Source organism: Anguilla rostrata, chromosome 17 (assembly GCF_018555375.3).
Source record: "Anguilla rostrata isolate EN2019 chromosome 17, ASM1855537v3, whole genome shotgun sequence".
Taxonomy (NCBI): Eukaryota; Metazoa; Chordata; class Actinopteri; order Anguilliformes; family Anguillidae; genus Anguilla; species Anguilla rostrata.
Genome location: NC_057949.1, coordinates 14,162,937 through 14,186,116, shown reverse-complemented (window position 1 = coordinate 14,186,116; position 23,180 = coordinate 14,162,937). Strand labels below are relative to the sequence as shown.

The 23,180-nt window shown below is 45.8% G+C and overlaps 1 protein-coding gene and 1 long non-coding RNA gene across 2 annotated transcripts in view; one reads left to right on the top strand and one right to left on the bottom strand.

The window, feature by feature from the left end:
* Positions 1 to 23,180, top strand: part of LOC135243238 (uncharacterized) — a 113,360-nt gene that overhangs the window by 16,391 nt on the left and 73,789 nt on the right. The window lies entirely within an intron of this gene.
* On the bottom strand, positions 1,634 to 21,435 carry LOC135243771 (neurexophilin-1-like). The gene is made up of 2 exons (XM_064315796.1): positions 20,962 to 21,435; positions 1,634 to 6,775 (listed from the first exon to the last, which is right to left on the bottom strand). The coding sequence occupies exons 1-2, from the start codon at positions 21,028 to 21,030 to the stop codon at positions 6,008 to 6,010; spliced, it is 837 nt and encodes a 278-aa protein (XP_064171866.1). The 5' UTR covers positions 21,031 to 21,435; the 3' UTR covers positions 1,634 to 6,007.

Sequence of the window (23,180 nt, the reverse complement as noted above, 5' to 3'; positions counted from 1 at the left end):
AAATGAATTCGGATCAACCGACGCGGTAATTAATGATGATGCTGATGAGAGCTGAAGACGCGGATTAATCGGAAAAAGCGGGAAAAGCGACTCGAAACTTTGCCGAGTTGTTGATAGTTCTCTGAAACGCACCGACACCTTTTTATTTAAAAAATAAAAAGGAGGAGCACGCCCTGTTTAGCTCTGCGTTGAAAGTCCGAACTGTCTGGACTGGAATTTGCCTTCGTCGTCACCTCTACAGAGCATCGCCCGCAAGTGGAAACATGACGCACGCGACTCCCTCTTCATAACCTTCGTTTTTTAAACAGCCATTTTCTTCAGACGTATCCGTTTAAATATCGATGGTGCGGATGACACTGTTGGATGCTAAGAGTTGAATCGTCTGCTAGCGGTGTGGTGGTGGTTTCTGACCTGCTTGAATGGACTCGGTGTCAAATACTGAGAGCCTGGTCTTACCCAGACCGTCATGCGCACGAGAGCTGGATCTGATCCAGTCAGTACTTTAGAACGGAGTCTACCTGTTGGATTAAGTGTGCTGTCCTAGGCCCCGGCCCATTACATTCAGGGCTAGTGTGTGTGTGTGTGCCAGACCTGGGACACGTACATATTTGTTTTGGATTCAAATACTTTTCTGCACTCTATTAATCTTGCCTGGTGTAATTGAGCCAGACAATATGACCAGAAGCCGGGGTTTGCACTTTTTGAGAGTATTTCATTGGTTCCAATACACCAGACAAGATCAGTGAAGCGAAGAAAAGTATTTGACTCCAAAACAAACACGTATTTGACCCAGGTCTGGTGTGTGAAAATATTTACTCTCTGGAACTTTTAGCAATGCATATCTCCCTCTGACCCCATGCCCCAAAGGTTATCATTCCAGCTGAAAAACTCTGTCCCTTCCCCTGATTTGTGGCAACGATGAATTTGACGGTTCGCCCAGCGTTACCGAAACGCTTCGTGTCACTTTCGAATTTTCGGAAGAGCCCCGCCTTTTAAAGCGCGTTTCAGTTCTTCCGCCCGTCATCCCTCGTTCTCCCCTTTCGTCGGATTGCGTGAGCGTTTTCCCAAGGTGGGCGGGGGGAAGGCTTCAATGGGGAAGCAGGGCGAGGAGGGGGGCAGCGGGGGGGCGTAATGGATCTCGTTTAAAGGGACGCGGCGAGCCGGGCGTGTGAACTCGTCGCCTCGTTAGCGGTCTGTCTGGGATTTAATTAAGGAGCCCAGTGGAATTAATGTCAGTTACGTCTTTCTTTTTTAAAAGGCGGAGGGATACGGTCGGAAATAAAATATATATGCACCTAATTAAAGGCCCCGCGCTCGCGTCCGCTTCTCTGAGAGGCCGGTCGGCTCCGCTCCCGTCACCTCTCTCCTCTCTCGCTGGCCTCCAGCGCCGGGGTGTCCGCACGCTAATACGCAAAATGAAGTCTTCTGCCGCGTTCGCCGATTCTCTTCTGCCGCGCTGCCTGAATGAAATGAGAGGGAATGGATGAGATGAGACCGAAACCCGCAGCCGTGCCAACTGCCGTTTGTGCAGCCGCGTTACGGCGGAGCCACAATGGCGTCCGCACAGCGGCGCCCGCGTCACAGAAACGGCGCGTTTCAGCAATTCAGGAAAGAACACCCGACCAGTGCGATCAACATTTAAATACAACTTTATTTAGAACCAAGGGCAAGGGGCTGATGGGGATGTTATTCTGACGTTACTCAGACGTTATTTGGGCGTTTATTCTGAAGTTTGTAGTATTGCACTGCGTTGACCAGCTGCGCCCCGGCCCTCAGGAAGGCTAAGTGTCCGTTAGCCATGGATGCAGCGACTGCATGACCCCTCCCACAAGGCCAGGGTAAAGTCGATTGGTTGGGGGTAAGCGGGGGGGAGGGGTTATGCACCTCTTAAATTCATTGTCCAGTCAGGCGCTCCTGAGAGGGGGGGTACAGAGGTGCTTTGCCGCTGGGTTTCGGGTGTTGCTCCAGAATGGAGAATGTTGCTCCCGTGTCTCAGCAGACCTCAGGTCCTCCACAGGGTTCGTACCCATGGAGACGGGTCATCCGCCCGGATGGGATCGGTCAGAGGGAGTCACTGGGAGGGGAATGAATATCTTACAGAGCAGTCCCGTCTACGACTGGCTGGCGGGACGGGGTGCGGTTTTACCCCCGTCTGGGTGCCCCCCGGAGAGGCCAGTTCTGCAGGATATCAGTACCGGGGCATTGCCTGGGGGGGCAGGGGGAGGAGAGGGGGGGCACACACCAAGGGTTTGGGAACATTCATTACGTCTCGAATCCAACCACGCAAAGCGCAGACGCACATTTTTAACAGCACAGAGAAGTCTGGACCTTAGTTAACCGTCTGTCCCGTGTGTGGCCGTGTAGCTGACTGTACTTCGCGCTCAGAGTGGCGATCTCAAACTGGAATCCCGGACGACGGCTGCGCCTGCTGGTGTTTGACGCGTTCCTGCACTTGAAGCGCCCAATTCAAGTCACCGATTGGCTAAGGAGTCCGCGCGCCTCGTTTCCTAAATCGGCTGCCGATCGAAAGGACACCGCAAAAAACCCGGAGAGGCCGCGGCTCTCCAGGACTGGAGTTTGAGAGCCCAGCCTTTACACGTTCTCCTGATGTGGCCGCGATGCGCGCGGGCGCTGGAACCGCCCCTGCGATCAGACGCCGCCATTAGCGCTCCAGCTCGCCCGTGAAGAAGTTGTGAGAAAGACGAAGGCCGTTATCGCTGCTGCGCTCTCTCGCCGGCTGTGATTTGTAGGTCCCGCTCGCGCCCTGATTTAAACGAGAACGGCGCGTTCCAACGGCGCGTCGAGAGAACACGAGGTTTTTTTTTATTTTTTATAATTACGATTATTTTTTACGGCCTTAACGTAGCCGAACCAAACGCCCGCGCCCGTCTCGAGGCGCAGATCTCAGCTGCGGCTGTCGCTTCGTTAGGACAGGTGTGAGCGCTGCCTCTCAGCGCTGCGATAGGGAAAGCGTGCTGGTATCGATATTAGCGTCGATGCCGTTAGCCGACCGCGGGGGAAACGAATGGTTTACAGGCCGGCCTGCGCGCGTTTCTGCGGTGCCTCGTGAGCGGGGTGTAAAAGGTGCGGTCACACCAGCCTTTCGCGTTCCGCTCGCTTCCATTCAAACACGTGCGGAAGGCGGGAGGAAAGATATGTATCCGAATGCGAAGGATTTTCGCATTTCGCTCCGTACCAGAGTTCAGGTTTAGCGGACTTTGACCTGCGAATCCGCTTCGCGCAAACGTAGCTGACCAATTAGACGACCTCGACGTCGCGGGTTGACCCCTAAGCTGAAAAAAAAAAAACGGAGGAGGCTATCATTTTGGCTGTGTCCCATCATTCAATCTCATTTAATTCAACTTTAAAGGAACACAAGACGCAAACAAGGCAGCATGGTTCGCCGTGTAGCGGGAAACCAGAATCGACGGTAAACATATCTTATTCTAACATTTTTTTAAATGATTTATTTTAGCGTTCGCTGCGGGGTCCGTAATGATTTCGCGAGCGTGAATTGTAGCGTGACCGCACCTTAACGCAATCTCCGTCGGGCGTGGATTGGCTGCGGCCGGAAACGCAGACCGGCGGCCATCGGCGGGCGCTAAGAGGAATTCACTCGGCCTTCGCCTTTATGATTTGCAAGCGAGAACGGCTAGGCGATCACACGTGCGCGTGGGGAAGGTGGAAACCAACGTCATTTGAAAGTACGAAACAAAGACTGGGTTTACGTGCGTCAATAAGCGGCTTCGGTTCCGCAGATGCGTTCGTTTTTTTTTTTTTATAAGGGTCATAATGAAATTCCACGACGGTCTCGGCGGGACGGCGAGAGCCGCGCTGTTTTCACAGACGCAGGGATATGCCGTTACGAGCCAACAAAATAGCCCTTTAAGGAATCAGTCTTTCCTAAAACCGTAAATTAGCACTCTTTCTCTCATCTCCTACGGTTTTCATACGCGGTTATTTTTATTTTGTTTCTCTCGCTGTTTTCCTCTCTCTAAAAAGAAAATGATAAAAGCAACGGTTTTATACTGGCCTTAATGCCACCCCACAGGCGAACATTTATGGGATGTCCTTACTGCGGGTGAACTATGAGCCTGCAGGCCCGGCCTGAACACAAGCATTTATAAAAACCCCAAAGTGCTCCCTAACCTCTGCGTTAAGGATCCAATTTGTGTTAAACCAGTCAAGTTCCCTTGCTTTATGTCACTGTGCATTTTTTCCACAATCTAATTAAAACGCCCGATCGCAAATATGTTAAATGAGACGTCTGGGGGGGAAACGCTGAAGTTACGGTGCTCGATTACTCCAATTTAGCCGTGAAGAATTGACGATAATAAATAAATGAAAGCAACCCAGCTTCCGAGCTTGTTGTTTTGTCAGCTCTGTGAGGTTCCCGACAAAACGGATTGTTACGCCTCTCATATTTTAAATGTGAAATTATCAGGCGCGTAGCGATATTTGTCGCAGAAATGTAAACCGAGAGAAGTGTTTTGATTGGCCACGGTGCCATGCCATCATCAAGCAACAATAATGCAGTTTGGCTATATACATCAAATCTTTGCTGAAGGCTTTTTCCTTTCAAAGTAGAGGTTACCTAGTTCAACTCATTATGTATCAGGTATTATGCGTGTGTGTGTGTGTGTGTGTGTGTGTGTGTGTGTGTGTGTAAATTTTTAAATGCATTTATTTAAAAATACAGCAGTCGGTTGAAAAAGAACCTTCCCCATGCACAAGAAAATGTATCACCTTATCATATCGGGAGCTCTGATGGTAACAAAATCAGATATTTTTTTAATAGACTCCAGGCTGGCAATCGCAGAGGCTCATAAAACGAAGAGAACAATGGACGCAGAATGCAACCTAATGAATGCTCTTTCTCCTCCTCCATTTTAATTCAAATCGCCACAAAACCTCTTCAGGTGTGCGCAAGGGGCGAGCGTAATGAATAACGTCCCCATTGTTCGGCTCCGAAACGCTCCGCTATTCTTTGTTGAACCTGAGCTCGGGCCCAGATGAATGGGGGCCCATTTCGGCTGCAATATTTTTCCACTATCTCTAAATATGGCTGCGGAACAGCTTAATTTTAGCCATTTTTCATTTTGCGTATCTGAGATGAAAAGGAGAGATTTCACTTTAGTGGGAATAATAAAAAAATAAAAATAAAAAAGGAACACTTCTAGAATAGCAGATATGGAATTTCTCCTGTGTAGTGTCCTACAGGACACCTGTATCCAGCCGAACATTCGAAAAACTACCTCTCAGAAATGGAACATGCTGCAATATATTATAAATATGGACTTTTTGGAAAATAGGGGTATGATTCCACAGCAGTGATCTCATTTCAAAGTGGCAATTTTCGTATTTTTCTATTTTTTATGCACATATTGTGAAGTGTTGCAATATCGTGACATGTTTTATTTGGCTGTATTTTCAGTGTGTTCAGACTCCAATAGGAATGTTAAACCTGCACGATGCTAGTTCATAAACAGCAAGCATAAGGCAATAAACCCAAGGGAATTACGAGCAGGGAATACTAAAGCAATTTACAATTCCAAACTGGCTGTTGATAGTTGGGCTGAGCAGGAAATGAATGTGTGTACGTGTGTGTGTGTGTGTGTGTGTGTGTGTGTGTGTACGTGCGTGTGTGTGGAAACCAGCATTATATATTTATATATTTCAATATTTATGCAATATTTTTTTCAAAAATCTTTCAGTATCTGAAAAAAGAACAATAATTGCTATATTTCCTGCACTTTTTATATTTGCTGTATATCGTGAAGGCAATATAATATTGTCGCAATATTATTCCGATTTTATTTCTGTAATATTTTAATATATTGCTGTCTGTTCCACTGCCGTTAGGGTAGATTCATGTGTGCGATTGTATTTCCTCACACAGTCTCGCTGATTCGCTCGCGTTAGAGCACAGGTCCCAGGGCTGTGACTACCCCCCTCCGGAACCCCCAGTGCCCCCTGCCCCCACCCCCTCAACACCCCGTCTCCGCCCCTACCCCGAGGGCAGGTAGGGCATCTCGTTGTGGTAGTTGTAGTCGGGGCAGACCTTCTGGACCAGGCGGTAGTCCGTGCTGTAGAAGGAGATGTAGATGCAGATGACCTTGAAGGGTTTCGAACAGATCCAGGAGACGTGGCTCTGGGTCTGCTCCTGGAAGCAGGTCTTGGACGGGTCGTAGTTGCACAGCGAGGTCTTCTTGTTGCGGTCCACCTTCTCGTAGTCCACGCGGCAGTTGAAGATCTTGGAGTCCTTGGGGTAGACCACGCTCTGGCGCTCCAGGTCGAACTCCACCGCCTTGACGGGCGGCACCAGGCTGACGGAGATGTTCCCCTGGCCCGTGGAGTTGTGGCGGAAGTACACGCTGAAGGTGCCGTTGCCGTGGTCCACGATCTTGCCGGTGATCAGCAGGTTGAGCCGCACCGTCTTGATGTTGGAGTAGAAGTCGCCCCAGCCGAACATCTTCTTGAACTTGCCGGTCTTGACGATGGGGTGACGCTTGGCCCGCGACCCACCGCCGGCGGCGTCCGGCCGCGAGTCGCTCCCCAGGATGTCCCAGAAGTCCTGCTTGGAGAGGGGCAGGGGGGCGGCGGGGGCGCGGTACGGCAGCTCCAGCCCCGTGGCGTTGGCCGCCCGGCTCCTGGTCTGCAGCATCCAGCGGCCCAGGGGCGACAGGCCCTGCCCGTCCAGGACGCCCACCGGCTTGGGCTGCTCGCCGGCGCCCCCCTTGTGGCTGGAGGACTGGTCTTCCTGTCCCAAAGCCAGCTGTGGGGGAGAACAGGAGGAAGGGGGGAGAGAGAAACATACTAGATGAATATAAACGGCTGACATTGACTCCACGGCCATCTCTAGCTGTGCCGAACGAGCCGGATGACGCTTTTAGAACCCGTGCCTTTCCCTTCTTCGGCTCCCCGTGAATGTCTGCGCACACATAAACGGGGCGAGGATATCTATCTGTGGCTCCATTCCCGCTTTTTATGTTCCCTCGGGCCGCGCAGTTATGAGCCTTGTCCCTTTACAGCTTTGCCATTTCGTCGTTTTTATTTATTTATTTATTTATTTTTTATCCCAGCACTACCCCGCCCCCCACCGTGGGCAGCGGGCCCGGGACACAAAGAAAAGCCAGCCAGGGCCGTTTACGGCGACTAGAGCCCTACCACACGCACTTGGGCGGGGAGACCATTACCTCACGCTGAAAAGGGAAAAGGCGAGCGTGATGTTGTGCGCAAATTAGCCTTCTAACACCTTAATAAAAAGTGAAAAAATCCCAATCAGCACATGCGTGAAGCAGTCTGATCTTCAGAAGGAAAGGGATTGGGGGGGGGGGGTGTGAAACAGCCCATGCTCTGCTCAACTTTAGCCCTGTGAAGTGCACGGAGAGGGAACATTGGGGACTCACTGGACGGGAACATTGGGGTGTCACTGGACGAGAACATTGGGGATTCGCTTATACAGTGGATACTCTCGGCATTCGAGTGTGAAGCGACACGGTTCGGATGGTGGAGAGAGGGGGGAGCGCCTGCGTGCGTATCCGCATCGTGGAATCTCGGAAGAGAGGGGATCGGGGAGCATTTCGGCCTTCGCCTTCAGAGCCTGGCGGTTCGGCGCGCGTGTAAGACATTGTACCGCTCTTTAACCCGAGCCTTCGCTCAACGCCGCTGTTCTCGGGGTGTCGCCCTATTCCATCATACACGAGGCCGTCACGTGACAGAGCACGTCTCGTAGACACCGGCGCTGTTTCTTAATTCCGGATAAGCGTTGCCATTAGATGACGTCATGGTGTGACGGTGTGGTAAAGTGGCGAGGAAGCTCACCGAGCACCGAGAAAGCTCCGTTTGCTTATCTCCAATTATATACTGGAGTCGCACCCTCGACTGACTGAAGCCTCTGACATGAAGAGTTTCAGTCTGAATTCCATTTTCATATTATTGTAAAAAAAATAAAATAAATAACAAAAAAACTGCTTAAATTACATGTAAACCGTGAGCCATGTAAATTACTCTGGCCGAAGTTGACTGAGCACACAAACTGTGCAGTTCTGTGGATCCTGTGCACTGATCCAAGGGACTACTGGAGGAAATGGCGATCCCTGCGACAAAACCCGCTAGTGTGCGTGGAGGTAGACGAGGATAGCGTTTGTTCATAAAGTTCCATCAAGACTCATTTCGACAGCTTTACTCAGTAATTCCTTCATCCGCAATGCGCGTTTGGCTTCTTGCAAGGGACCTTATGGAAAAAAATGTGATATTTTAATATCTTCCCTGCGAAGCCTTTCTCTTTCTTAATGAATAAGAAATAGGACGCCGCGGACGTATTGATTTTAATCTATTCAGGCATTCATATTTCACGGAATATTCCGTGCCCCGCATCGAAACCGCTCCGACGAGCAGGCTGTCCCCACTTTGTCGCCGCACGTCTCAGAATGCAAGGGTTTGGGGCCCCTCCACCCTGCCCCAGTACCTAGGGTGCCAGGCATTGGCCTCTGCCAGGCACCCCCCTGCCTGTCCTGCCCCTCAAAGGCGCAGTGCCCTCAGTCTGGGCACTTTATCTCCTCTCAGCCCTGACGCAGTAAAGGCCAGTATGTCTCATCGACCCTCCGCTTAAATAAATCATTTAGTTTCCGTGTTAAAAGCTAACGTTCGGAAGGGTTTCTGAGGAACCTTGCTGACCTTTAAGAAAGCTGATATCCTTACTATGCAAATGGTCTGAACAACCAGAGGGGGACAGTTGCACATACCAAACACTCTTGCAGTGTATTTTAGAAAGCCATTTTTTTTTACCTTTTTGATATTGTCTGACCTCCACCCAAAAACAGGGCACATGAGTAACACAGGCCAGGCGTTTGCATGGGGGTTGTGGTGTCAAGGCTACTGCCAGTGGGGCACGGGCATATCCAAATCAACACATCAATGTGGGATGTGGACATAACGTTTCCCATGATGCACCGCTGATGTTACAGACAGCAGAGTAAAAGCCGCTGATGATGTCAGGAGGTGGTTTTCATCCTTGGCCCCGGGGCGGGGGAGACCCTCGTGTATGCTGGCCTCCTTTCCTCCCCACGATTGCAGTCCCAGAATTTTAACAAGCAGTTAGTTTCTCTCCTGCTGTTTTTTTTTTTTTACTCTCTATTATAGCTCGCTTTTGTCTTTGAATACCTCCTTGTTAACTTTACACAATGCAGGTTTGCCTCATTATCATTTGCTCTTGTCTTTTGAATTTTTCATTATGTACCAAATTGGTCGTTTTAATCACCATGTGTCCACACTTTCGCTAATTAGCAGTGCATTGAATCACCTCAGTCTTTAATTTTATCAGTTAAAAAAAAAAAAGACCTCTCTTTATGCAATCATTCACAATGTAGCACAATAAGCGCGATGTGAATATGGGACTTTTATTCTTTGCGGCGCGCTTAGCTATTTCTGACACAAAACAGGGTAAATAATCCCTCGAAACATGAAAAGAGACTAATTAAGAAAAATTCACGACTTGTTTAGAAATTCTGGGATGGCGGCTGTGGCTGGAACGAGAATGAGCACATGCAGGAGTTCCCCAGGACCGAGTTTGGGAATCGCTGATGTACAGTAGGGGCCTAAAAGAAATCCCTAGAGGAGACGCATGTGGCCTGGTCGAGGTACAGGTAAGAGCTCCGGGCTCAGGAAACAGCGCGAGGCTCGAAAGTGAAGTTATCGTTTGCTCAGACGGTTTTAATTAGGATAAAAACTCCTCAGCACAGTTTAAACTTTGAGGCACTTTCCCCCTCTTATTCTATTTTTGGGTCACTGGTGCCGCTCGTCCGGCTCAGAGCGTCTATATTTAATCTTCTGGAAATTGACGTCGCCTCACAGAGATCCCTGGCAGGCCCCGAAGAAGGGCAGGATTAATTAGCATGGAAATCCTCTGATGCTCTGACAGCGTTTTAAAGGTAACTGGGCGAAACGGAGCAGAGGGCAAAACGGGAACGAGGAGCGAGGTAAACCCCCGGGGGATTCTCGACCAATCAGGACTGCCCTACAGAAGGAAAGCGTCCATTGGGGAAACTGTAATGTGTGACTGACCTGTAGAAGTAGAGTAATCCCAATCATGGATTGGGTGCTCTTGGCAAGATTTGAAGAGCACCTGAAATGGGACGTTAGTGAAATCGGTTTCATTGCAATCTGACTTGGTTCCAGCAAGATTTAGGCAGTGTTAAAGATCACCACCTCCAATGGGCACCCCTCCTACACAAGATTATGATTAGAAGTAACTAACCATTACTTTATAAGCGAAGCAGATCCTGGAAGCTGGGCAGGCTTCTTACATCAGTGTGTCAACCTTACAAGGCAGATGAGGTTCATATGAGCAACTTATCCGGGCTCATAGCACTGTGAGTGTTTAAACAACCTTATCAGGTGTATATAACCGTAAGATTATGAACAACCTGGTCAGGCTCATAGCACTGTAAGAGTTTAAACAACCTTATCAGGCTTGTATAACTATGAGGTTATGAGCAACCTGGTCAGTTTCAATGTACCACAAGGCTATGAGAAACCTAGGAAAGCTCATAGTGTGGTGAGGTTATGAGCAATCTGGTCAGGCCCATAATGTGGTGAGGTTATGGGCATTCTGGTCAGGCCCATAATGTGGTGAGGTTATGGGCATTCTGGTCAGACTCATAGTACTGGAAGGCCATGAGCAAGCTGGTCAGGCTCATAGTGTTGTGATGTTATGAGCAGCCTGGTCAGACTCATAGTACTGTAAGTTTATGAGTATCCTGGTCAGGCTCATAGTGTTGTGATGTTATGAGCAGCCTGGTCAGACTCATAATACTGTAAGGTTATGAGCAGTCTCGTCAGGCTCATAGTGTGGTGATGTTATGAGCAGCCTGGTCAGGATCATAGTACTGTAAGTTTGAGTATCCTGGTCAGGCTCGTAGTACTGCAAGGTCATGAGCAATCTGGTCAGGCTCATCGTAGCATGAGACTATGAGCCTGACTGGTGAGGCTAACAGTAGCAGCCTGTGCCTTCAGGGAAATGTTGTATTGGAGTCAAGTGGCCGCATCGAAGTGCAGGAAGCTAAGCCGCGCGTCTGTGAGAAGAGCCCGCGGGCTTCGACCTGGTCCGCCTGCGGACCGTGACTCATCCCTTCTCCGCCCGACGACCGCGACCGCAGTCCGCGCGGCGGGTGCACGCGGCGGCCGATCCTCGCCGCGGCGTACGCCCTCGTGGCGAACTTAAACAAACCGACAGGTACATCCATCGGCCACCCAAGCGTGGCGGAGCGTTGCCGCGGAAATGAACTAGCTCGCATAACGTTCAGAACAGGATTCCCGTCACGCCGATTAGTCTTGTTTTAACGGCGCTATTATTCCACCCCCCCCCCCCCCCCAATAAATCCAGAGGTTGCCCGCGCATATCGAAAACATCCGCTCTGATTACGATCTGGTGGGCGTACGCAAGACGGCGTTCCGTGTTGCCGCGGCCGCGCGTGAATTTAATATGCGGCGTCGGACCGCTCTTCGCGAGCTGACAAGTCGCATCACCCGCTCTGTTTCTCTTCTCCTTTAAATAGAAATTTCACTCCTTTATATAACGTCAATTTTTAATTAAAAGACGAAGTTCTTTGCGATTTGTAATGCTACTTTTTTCTTCTTCTTCCCCGAGTGCCAGACTCGATGCGTTGTTGGTGGCAGACTTTGTCTTTTATTGCGTGATTAAAACTGCCCTTTTACCTGATCGTTCCACTGGCGGGCCGACAGAGAGGAAGGTAATTTCACACCAAACAAGAGCGCTGACTCTTAATGAATAATTTACGGCGGCCCGACGAGGCGATTGGACCGGGCTCCGTGCCGAGCGAGCGTTTTCTCCCCGCTCGGTTTGGGCCCGGGCGAGCCCGGGGGCTCCGGAACATTCCGCTTCGTTTTAGGTTTCCTGACCAGATGCCTCGCCCCTAATAGGCTGTCCGTTTTCCTGTTATCAGCGAGGAGTCCGCATTTACAGATAACGAGATGGAGAACTCTCATGGGTGGGGTGGGGGGGTGGCGGGGGTTTGGGGGGGGTTGAGAATGTGCAGAAGGGCGGAGGCAGATTTCTTGGCTGCGGGGGCACGCTCGAGTCTGAATGGAACAGATCGCTCTCTTGACGGAATTAAAGGCTCTTCTGCAATGTGCTAATAAAAAGCTGGGGATAAAATGGCTCCACCTCTTCCTCACCCCCAAATCTTTCCCCCATAATGCACTGTGAAGGGTTCTTCCTGAGCACCATGGTATTATCAGTGCTGCCTCAATAGATCCCTGAGGCCATTTTGTGCTGAAAGCCTTGCTGGAGTGTATATAAAAGGGCACTGCGTGAGAGACTGCCTCGCCCGTGCCATCTGGAACACATCATGCAACCCCATACCTGTACACCACCACCTTCCCAGCATGCCTATGGGCATGGGGGTCTGACTCATACAGACAGGGCTACTAAAGAGAAATAAACCCTCCTGCCAGGCAGTGTAGCGAGATAAATGTGGGTTTTATGTGTCATTGAACAATACATGAATGGTACAGCACAGAGGCATGCTGGGGAGGTGGTGGTGTGCAGGTGTGATGTGAACTTATGTGATCAGTGCATTATATAGTGCCACCTATTTGTCTCTATCATGTGACTTGTATTTCAATGGCTGTCCTTAAGGGGCCCCCATAGGCACTTCAACAGCACGGTTAAGCAGCTATTCATACAAATGATTTTCTAATTGAGACATTTTTAAACAATTAGTTGTTCTAATATGGGGAGAGTTGAGAAGGAAAGTGAACTGAAAGTTTAAATGCTATGAAATGCATGTCTTGGCTTAGTCCACAGCTGGCTTTTGTTGTTACTCAGTTCTTGAGTAGCACAGAAATTGATCAGTGAAAGCAGTTGATTACACGGTTAACTCTCGTCACCACGTTTCTTGGGTCTGAACTGGTCATTGATCTTAAGTGGGGGAAAAAGGCTCTCCAGGACCAGGAATGAGTATTGCTACAGTAAGCAAGAGTGTCCAATCTTACCCGAAAAGAGCCGGGGTGGGTGCAGCATTTTGTTTTAGTCCAGCACTAAGACACCTGATTCTACTGAAGGTCTTGATTGAATACCATGATCGGTTAATTAGTTGAATTATGAATCATACATTTTTTTATATAAACTTTTTTGTGCAAATGAAATGTTATATAACTGCTCTCATTTTTTTTGTGGGCATTTCCCACTGCTTCTAAAAAGTTATTACAGTACTTTTCGAAAAAAATTCTAAACTATGGAGTCTCGATTTTATACAAGTGGAGTGTGTTTCTGCAAGGTGACATTTCACACTGCAGCTATAATTTTAACATTGTCCTCACGTGGATTCCACACGAGTCTGGGTTTTGAAATGATACATGCCATGTTCCTTTTGCCGTTGCATTATGGGTTGTCAAAACAGAGCCAACAGAGTATTCCAATCAGAATATAAAGAATAGTGTAGGTAGTCTGTAGGCAGATCTGGAGCACCACATGCACCAACAGGGGAGGATTGACATCAAAGCAGGATCAAAACCTGCCATGCCCCTGTCCATACAAGCAAAAAAATCTAACTGAATTTGTGTCTCTTGTAAACATCACTGTCAATCAGAGTCTGAGCTAGTTACTAGCATTAGTACCTATTTCATTATCAACTCAAGAGTACTGAGGTGGTGCAAATGGGATGCAACCTCTGGCTGGCGGAGGACAAGTACCATACGAGAAAACAAAGGGAGAAACTAGTGACCCTAATTATAGGCCATGGTCGTGCAAATAATATATTCGAAGACGTTTCCCTCTCTCGTGAACTCACACCCATTTTAAACTGTCTATTTTCTCTCTCTGTCTTCCTCTTCTCTTTCTGCTCTCTTATGACAAAGTTGCGCTCATGGTAAGAGTGAATATATCCTCATGAAGCCAACATACTGTACCCCTATGAGCTGGGGAAACTGCCACACTACTCTTTCTTGACATGCCAATAGCTAACAGTCAAACATTCAAATGGAAAAAAGTTTATTTTATGAAATGTATTTGAATTTTAACATTGCTGTCGGTGAATGATTGTGAAGAGCATAGAGCATAGAACCGGCCTCATTAAAGCCGTACACTTATTTGTAAAAATAAATAAATAAACGGCTAAATATATTGCAGCAGTTTTCAGTAGATTACCATAAAAATTATGGCGCAATGCTGTTAGTACAATAAAGAAAAAAAAACTGTAAAATTATTTATTCATTACTTAGTTAATTAACATTAAATTATTATTATTGACTATATTTACACGGAATCCACTTCAAAAAAGATTGCATTAACATAAAGATAGGGTATTTTCAATGCTGAATAAATGTCAAATTTTCAAAGTTGAAACAAGTTAATTACCATTCATTTATTGATATCATTTAATTTGTATCAATTTCCTGTAATCACGGCTCAAGAAAAATATCAGATCATGAAACCGTTTGTTTGGCTAGACCTACATTTTAGAGAGAAAACAATCTATGTGTTTCCTGCAAATCAGGGGAAATACCCAAATGCCCTTCTCCAAGCATATGAGCTGAGATGTGATCGGGGCTTCACCAAACACCCCCAGATTAGCAAGCCAGGGAGACTTTTCCATCAAATTATATAGACTGCAGTCAGTATTTGGACAGTGACTCAATTTTTGTTGTTTTGGCTCCAGCGCTTTGGATTTGAAATGAGACAATTAAATGAGGTTAAAGCCTTCATCTATGGGTATTTTCATCCATATTGGGTGAAACATGACAAATTTTGCAGCCCTTTTTATACATAGTCCCCCTGTTTTGGGAGACTAAACGTGATTAGGCAATTGGCTGCTCAGCTGTTTCTTGGCCTGCTGTGTGTCTTTGCATCATTAGTTCATGCACAAGAAAGCTAACGAAAGGCTGATACTGGGAGTCGAATTTACATTTGGTCGCTGTCGTCTCCACATGATGACCAACAAACTGTTACAGCCAGTAAAAACAGGTCATCATGGGGTGTCAAAGTCAGAAACAAAGCATTTTCAACTGTCGAACAGATCAAGAGCACGCTCCAGGATGTAGGCACAGATATGTCAAAGACTAAAGACTTCCCCAGCATAACCTCAGAGTTCACGTGAAGATGCAAACCACTGGTAAGCCTTAAGAACAGAACGGCCAGGTTAGAGTTTGCTATATTTAAAAAAAGACTAACTAGAGTTCTACGACAAACTCTTATGGACAGAAGAGATTAGTGTTAACCTGTACCAAAGTGATGGAAAGAGGAAAGTGTGGAGCAAGAAAGGAACTGCTCATGATCCAAAGCACCCTCCTCATCTGTGTGGCAGTATAGTCTTATGGCTTAAACATGTATGGCTGTGACTGAAACTGGCTCACTTGTCTGTTATGATGATGTGACTGTTGACAGCAGCAGGGTTAATTCTGAAGTGTACAGAAACATCCTTTCTGCTCCAAATCCAACCAAATGCCTCAAAACCCACTAGACAGCATATCATCTAGCAGCAGGAAAAATAACCTGAAATACTCTGCTAAAGTAGGGCCAAAAAGCGAAGTGTTCTTAACTGGTCGAGTCAATCACCTGCCTGAATTGAACTGAACATGCATTTCACTTGCTGAATACAAGACTGAAGGCAAAAATACCCAAAAAACAATCTGAACTGAAGATGGCTGCAGGACAGGTCTATGGGTGGCAGACTTCAGGAAGTCATCCAATGTGAAGGATTTGCAACCATGTCCTACATATGACAACTTTATATGACAAGCGTCATGCTGACCATAATTAGCTATTGTGGACGTGGATTATATTTAGTAAGGAGAAATCAGTACTATAACTAGTTAATTAGCTATTTACATTTTAGTCAAGATTTGTGATAAAATAGATTAAATAGATCTAAATCTAAAATCTTGGTTTTAATGAAAACCAAGAGTTGAGAAGTGAAATTTCATTTGGAAACCAAGATTAAAGATATAAATATTTTTGCTGAATAGTTAACATTTAAAATAAAATTTTGGTTTTTGAAAACTACTGTTTTATTTACAAGCTTATGCATTATGTATTTTTTTTTTTTTTTTTGAAACCAAGGTTTAAAATTGAATATATATATGTATCTAAATACTTGTTCCTGAAACGGGGATATATTAAAGGAAAACATAATTTTTTATTAAATGTCTGTTTTTTAAAAATCAGATTTTACCTATATATTTTGCAATTTGCCAATTATATCTGAAAATTTGAACTAAAAGGTCAAATTTAGCATGTCCTTCAAGTGTGAGAAAAACTATTTAGCGTAAATGTTTGGCAGAATGTGCTATGTAGGCTGATTCTGAGAAAAAAAAGCACAAGAAAAGCATAATGTGTTATACTTTACATTTGGCACCCCGTATGGATAGACTGCATTTGTCATGAGGGATTGAGTTACACAGACACGCGCTTCCCCAGCCTGGAGGGTGGGGGCGCTTCTTGTGACCTATGGTAAAGTGCCCATGCGTGCTGTTTCCTGTGCAGGACTGGGGGTATTAGTCCTATTCAACCGTCTCTCCTGTTATTCCACACAACGTCTCTTCCTGTCTGCGTTCCCCGCGCGCTTCTTGTGAAATGGCTTGATGGTTCTGAGTGCAGTGCATTCTGGTTCTGCGAGCGGTCATTTTGATCTCAGTACACCATGTTGTGTATTTGCGTTGAGGGCCAGACCACCATGGCTCTCATGGGCCAAATTCGTTTTTAAGTTTTAACACTTGGTCGATCGTTTCTGAACATTTCTGATTCAACCTTGATAAAGGTACTTGAATTGGCTCTGTGAAATATGTGAAATATAAATATAATGGATATATATCCATTGCAACGTTGTTATGAGTTTATTCAACATATACGCTTATCTACAGATGCTTAAGGATGAGATGTATACGTTTCATATTGATACAGAGAGTGGAGAGAGCAGAGCTTGTAACCGTTGGTCGATCTGAGAATGTGCAGTGTAGCAGGTGCTGCTTCATCATATACTGTGGAACACTCTCTCTCTCTCCCAGATCATTAAGTAATTAATACTGCCAAAGTTATCAGGCAAATATCCCACCGCACTTCGAGGCAGCCTGCATGCTGTTTACATGTTGGGGGGGAAGTCTGCCAGTGCCTCAGGCAGTTGGTTGTTGTCGTTGAAGTTGTTCTTGGCACTGCGCTAGGTAGTCACGCACAGGGTCAGACACAGGGCTCGAGCATAGCTTTAGCCACCAGCTCCCTCTGCCTACATTTCCCATAGCCTCCCGTGGGCCTGCTCTCTACGTCAGTCAGAGACATTTACTCTCCAGCTTCTCATTAAAGCAAAGGGAATTCATATCCACATGACAGGTAGATGTGTTTTTTTTTTGTTTTTTGTTGGGGGGGGGGGTTATGCCTTAGAAGCTGGAAGCAGGTGAGCACGTGAAGGTGTACCAGGCAGCGGTAATGGGGGGGATGAGTCAGCGTTGACGGGGATAAACATCCAAAATTAGCACCGCACTGTTCACATGGGTCCACGTGTCTCCTTGGATGCCGAATAAACTGGTCTTATACTGGAAAATTGTGCTGGAGTGGATCTCCGTGACTAATGTGGCTGGACGCTCTCACACTGGGTCAGCTGGTCCAGGGACCACGCGAGACAAGCTGCTCGGTCGCGTCACGTGCCAACCAGACAGGCTTCAGAGGGCTGTGGAGTCGCTCCGAAATATTATCTGGGTGCCTGGTTTACAATTATCATTTCATCTGCATTTCATCTGCATGTCTAATCGGAGCGTGAAATTAGTTTTGCGAAATCTAGAAGAAAAAAAAAAAATCAATAAGTATTCGAGAAGGAACCCAAAGGGAATGCGCTTATTTGGATGTTTCTTCAGCGTGCACTGAGCAAACAGACCTTTGCAGGCAGATTCCTAAGGGCAGGGTCTGGGTCTCCCTCCCACAAAGAGCCTCTACGTGCGTCTGCTAACTTCCGTACTGGTGGAACCACTCAACATGTCTGTTAACTTCCCCTCCATGCTGGTAGAACCATGGGTGCCATAAGGGGGTTGGGGTGGGGGTTGGGGAATTATGGTGATTCTTAGGGCCCTGACTGCCAGGGGCCCTCAAAAGATTTAGAACATAGGCGTTTCTGGGATGGTAGGGCCCAATGTTTGATCTTTTCACAAAGTCCAAAATCCCTGTGACTGCCGCTGAGTTGAAACGTTTGACCATGTCAGTGAACTTCCTATCTGAACTGGTAGAACAGTTCTACATGTCTTAAGCACCTGACCTTGCTGATAGAATTGCTCTACATGTCTGTAACGCATGACAAATGCGTTGCAAATAAAATTTTTGTTTCCCACTTTCAATGTTCTTTTTCTCTTCATTTTTTTGCATAAGGAATGTGGTTATGGGGTTATGTACCACCCAGGATTCCAGGGTTGTGCCAGATTCATAATCATGTTTCTGTGACCTCCGAGAGCAAGCTCATTTAAAATGCCCTGTGATCTGAAACTAGGCACTGATATTTTAACACTAGATCGTCCTACTTTGTCGAATTGATTCCCTCTCCCCAGATCCCCCAGCTCTCCTGGGCTCAGTACGGTCTTAGCAGGGAAAAAGGGATGTCGCTGATCTCGAGGGCCCTGCTTGATCCCGGGATGAACAATGCTGGAGACTATTTTGAATTCGTCTGTATTGCAGCTTTCCGGGGCTTTCTTTTTCTCTGTTTAATGATTAACAGCGCGACCTTGACTCAGGAAATATTTTGACAGCCCGCATTCCTGGCGCGCTACAGTCCCCCACAACACGCAAGCTGTAAGAAAAAACAGTGCGCGTGCCATATACTTCGCCGCGACAATTTTTTTTCATTAATGTATTTTGAGGTGATATCTGTTTTATCATTACGGTTTAACGGTCTACTGTCGCCCAGGAAACAATGAAAAACAAATTAAGAAGTACACCAACTAATAAAAGACTAATTAATCTCGTGCCAGGTGGTACAGAATAAAAGCGCGTCTTTATTAACTCAAGTTATTAGCTCAACACGTTTTCCACTATAATTCTATCAACCATTTCACCCAAATTACCTCTCCAATCATCGGTCTATTTTTTACATCTTGGCTTGCAAAGCTTAATTTACCTTTTCTCAAAATGCCGAAAACAAATTGAAAATTAAGAACCGGTTCTCCTCTAGGTTGTTAATCACGGCTATAACAGAGGAATAAAAAGTTGGATAACTTATAAATTTCTGGGAGATTTATCACTGTCACTAGACTAATGAATTATCAATGACTCTCTAATTCGGCCGCATATTGGGCTGGTGAGAAGTGTGACGCCTGTGGTAGCCTACACCACAAACACACACAAACACTAATGACCAAGCTGCATGGAAAATAATTACATCATTAGACCCGTTTCTTCACTGTTGTGCCTAAGGCATATAAGCAAGTGATAATAAGACGGTCTTTATAGAAAACGCTTAAAACAAGTTACTCGTTGAGGTGGTAGTCGTGAAATGTAGGCTGTCTGAACAAACAAACAACAAAAAAAACTATTTGCTATGCCCAGAGTAAAGAATATTAAGTATAAATAAATATATAAAGTTTTTTTTTCTTTTTATAAAGTTTTGTCCGACGCAACCTTCAAACCTTGGTTATTTGCCAATTGTCAACCTGTTCAAACGTTACGCTTCGTGCCCCTTTCTGACGAATTGTTAAAAATAAATGAGTAAATCAGCAATGAATGATATCATAAACGACCAAACTGGGAAAGTAAACAGAATAGTTTACTAAAGGTGAATTTAAAAAATATTTATTCACTTGTTTCATAGGCCTACTTGCATATTTAGCATCATATTAATCATCTTTTTTTCTAATTTAACGAAGATTAAAAAGTAACAGCACTCAGTTTTAACTGTCATGGGGTTTTTTGTAATTAAAGCGAAGATATTGTGTTAATTTAAGCACAGCAAACCCTGCAGTATCTCTGGACGTAATTAAGCGGCTTGCCTGGTACTCGCCCAATTTTACCATGTCAATGCGCTTTCTTAAGAGACCTAATCGTCCTAATTTAACGTACCAGCTTTATTTCTTAAATCACGGCCTAAATCCAAGGGTCGATTCCGGAAAGACAGTGCCCGGGGACCACACCGACGAAGCCATTTGAACAGTATTCCGCGAAATTATAGTGATGACTTACTGAAGATTTTCGCCGTTTAAAAGATTGTTTGCCCAGTATGGTGAAGAGGATTTTATTGAGCTTCATTATATGTTCTATTTCTCTCAACAGGACTAAATTAGTATTATTGAACTAGCCTAATATTTGGGTTAGTATTAACCGATTACATCAAAATCTAAGAATCCAGTAGGCTAGTTTTAAAAAATAGACGCCGAGTAAAGCTGTACTACTATACCGCTTTATGTAGTTAGTATAGGCCTATATTGGACTAAAGACCAATGTGATATAACTACGTCCACATTCTTATCTTAGTTAGAATTACAAGGCATTTTCAAACACTTGCGTTCCCCCTGTTGGTTAGTTTTGTGCACTTTACAGTGTAAAAGACGCCCACTTTAAAGTGCTGGGCATTCCATGAAATTTACCTGACTACTTATTTTCAGCACGAGATTCCAAAAGCACGGCAAAAGTCCTTAAAGCGGATAGTAGCCTATATCTTTTTTTAAAAAAGTGGTGCCCAACACAGGGCACTTAATCACAATATTAATAGATATAAAATATTCAGGTACCCGATATTACTGGTCGTTCATAAGATCTGTGCGCAAGATACGGTATGCTAGCGTGTGAATATCAGATGATTGCATCCCGTAAGTGCGTTCGGGGCAAGTCACAACGTACGGATCAGCGCGTGAGATGTTAAAATATGTAATCACGAAAGTAGACCGACAGAGTATTCGGTCTTTATATCATAGTATTGTGTGTGTAATACGATCGTTTAAATTGGGAGGACCGGTGTCCCCATTCCCACCTACCAAACACGCTGTCCCATTGAGAAGAAGCAAGATGAAGCCGTGTTTGGTACACATCTTCCCAGCGCGCATCTTCTCGGCTCCAGTCACCAACAAAACCAGCTTTCCTTCAGGGAGACACAGTTCCTCCCGTACAGTATCCCTCAATCCCGCAACAGGGTCCCATGTCCAGCGCGTCACAACACCTATGGAAATCACCTGCTAATTTTACTCCCAGCTTTCAATAAAAGCGTATGAATACTGGAGATCCATTGGTCGGTCCTTAAAGAAACAATGTAAACCATCCACCTCGAAAAATATCCTTACAGTTGGCGATAGACTGATTTAGAGCAAATATGCCTAAAAATAACAACAATAATCATTTAAAAAATCCTTTTTCAAACGGTGTTAAGGTAGTTCCACTTTGCACAAGACTGACTGAAGCGCACGCTTCCAATTGTTTTGCGTGTCAGCCCTGTGCACTGACAGGAACGCACGGACTCGCACCCGTTTAAAAACCTCTCTCTCTCTCCCTCACTATCTCTCTCTCTCCCCCTCTCTCCCCCTCTCCCTCTCTCTCTCTCCATCTCTCCGTGTACCCCTCCTCTGCAACGCCAGTTGACTACTGCATAAGGTACCTGCCTGTCGAGACTTCCCGCATTCTAAAAATTATTTGATTAAGCTACTTCAACTCAGCCTCACTGCTATTTCGCTTACGTCCTCGATTCTCCGGAAACGGGCTGTTGTGTACGATAAAGTCGAATAACTTATCGCTTGTGTGGCTAATTCAAACCAGTGATTTTTTCCCCTTGTGTCGTAAAGTAAGTTCTACAGTGTCCCTGCCAACAGGCATGTGATACGCATATCCAAGATTTTACGCGTGAAGCAGTCTTGACTTATATTATCACAGTAAAGAGGTATAGTGAGATTTCAGCTTCATTAGTTTGATATCACGGGAAATGTCGGGGCCCATTTAAAACTGAAGTCCAGTGTACAATGTCTCTGTAATATGTCGTAGGTCTTCGGCGATTCTGCCGCTAGTGTGCGGAGCAGCAGACAATTATTTCTTCTTTTAGAATTATCATTATTTTCCTTTTCCTAATGGCGTGTTCCTCAGTTTGTAGGAGATAAGGTGTATGTAGGTTTTTCACTTTTCGATCACCCAGTGAAGATCTTATTTAAGGAGATAGCAGAATGGGTTTTTAGAAGTTTATTTTTAACGTAATGTCTGTTTTTTTTACCGGGTTAAATAAAGTGATGTAATAGTTCTATAATGACAGTGTTACATTCAATTATTTTGTTAAGTAAGTTCATCTTTTGTCTGATCCACTGGTAAGAAGACCATCCACATCCAGGTGACGAATATGAAAACAGTTTTATTTTTAAACGAGTATGGCACTAGACCATAGTTATCGCTGTATTACTCACGTAGCACCGAGGGCATTTTTGATGCCTTGTCGATGTACAATGCCACAGCCGTGCCACTTAATTGAATTTAATTTAATGTCATACTTCTTAGACTCGCCGAATGTGATAGGGGCGTGTGCACGAGCTGTTTGTGTGGTAGAATAATAATCACAGGTAGCAGCAAATGACACCTTTCACTGTCCGTCAGCCATTCTGGGTGAATAACCAACCCGTTTACTTTTAAATTGTTGACATCTTCCTTGTCCGGAAGCACAGATGGGTTGTCAGGCTGTTTGAAAAGTAATCATGTTCTCCATGAGCATGTTGATGGGAGGATATCTAATTCAGACAGTTGTTTACTTTAAGGCTCAGACGGTTTTCTCCCAGGAGTTGAGGAGGCTGTGGGTGTCTGTTTTGCTCTTCTCCTTATTTTAATCTATTCTCGCAGCCTCTGCTCCATTCAGTCAGTGTCAATATGTTCATTCCTCTCCATCTGTAAGGCCTCTTTCTGTCATTGCACACACAACCCATCTTTCTCTATCAATCTGTCCATCTCCAATTGGAAACAGTCACATGCAGCACTCAAGCCAGGTTGATTTTTTTTCTTTTCTGCAGCTAAAAACCCCAATTTAAACCGGATCGAAAGGGCAGGTGTTAACGCGAGATTAGTTCAGAGGTTAATTGCCACTGTGTAATTTCAAGAGTCTTGTCAGGTTAGGGGTCAAGGGTCAGCTGGCATGGCTGCTGCCCTCCTCTGACCTCTCCCTGGAATTCACCCTGCCCAAAATGGTGGGCTGCTGAGGTTACTGTGCCAGAAATGCACACACACAAACGCA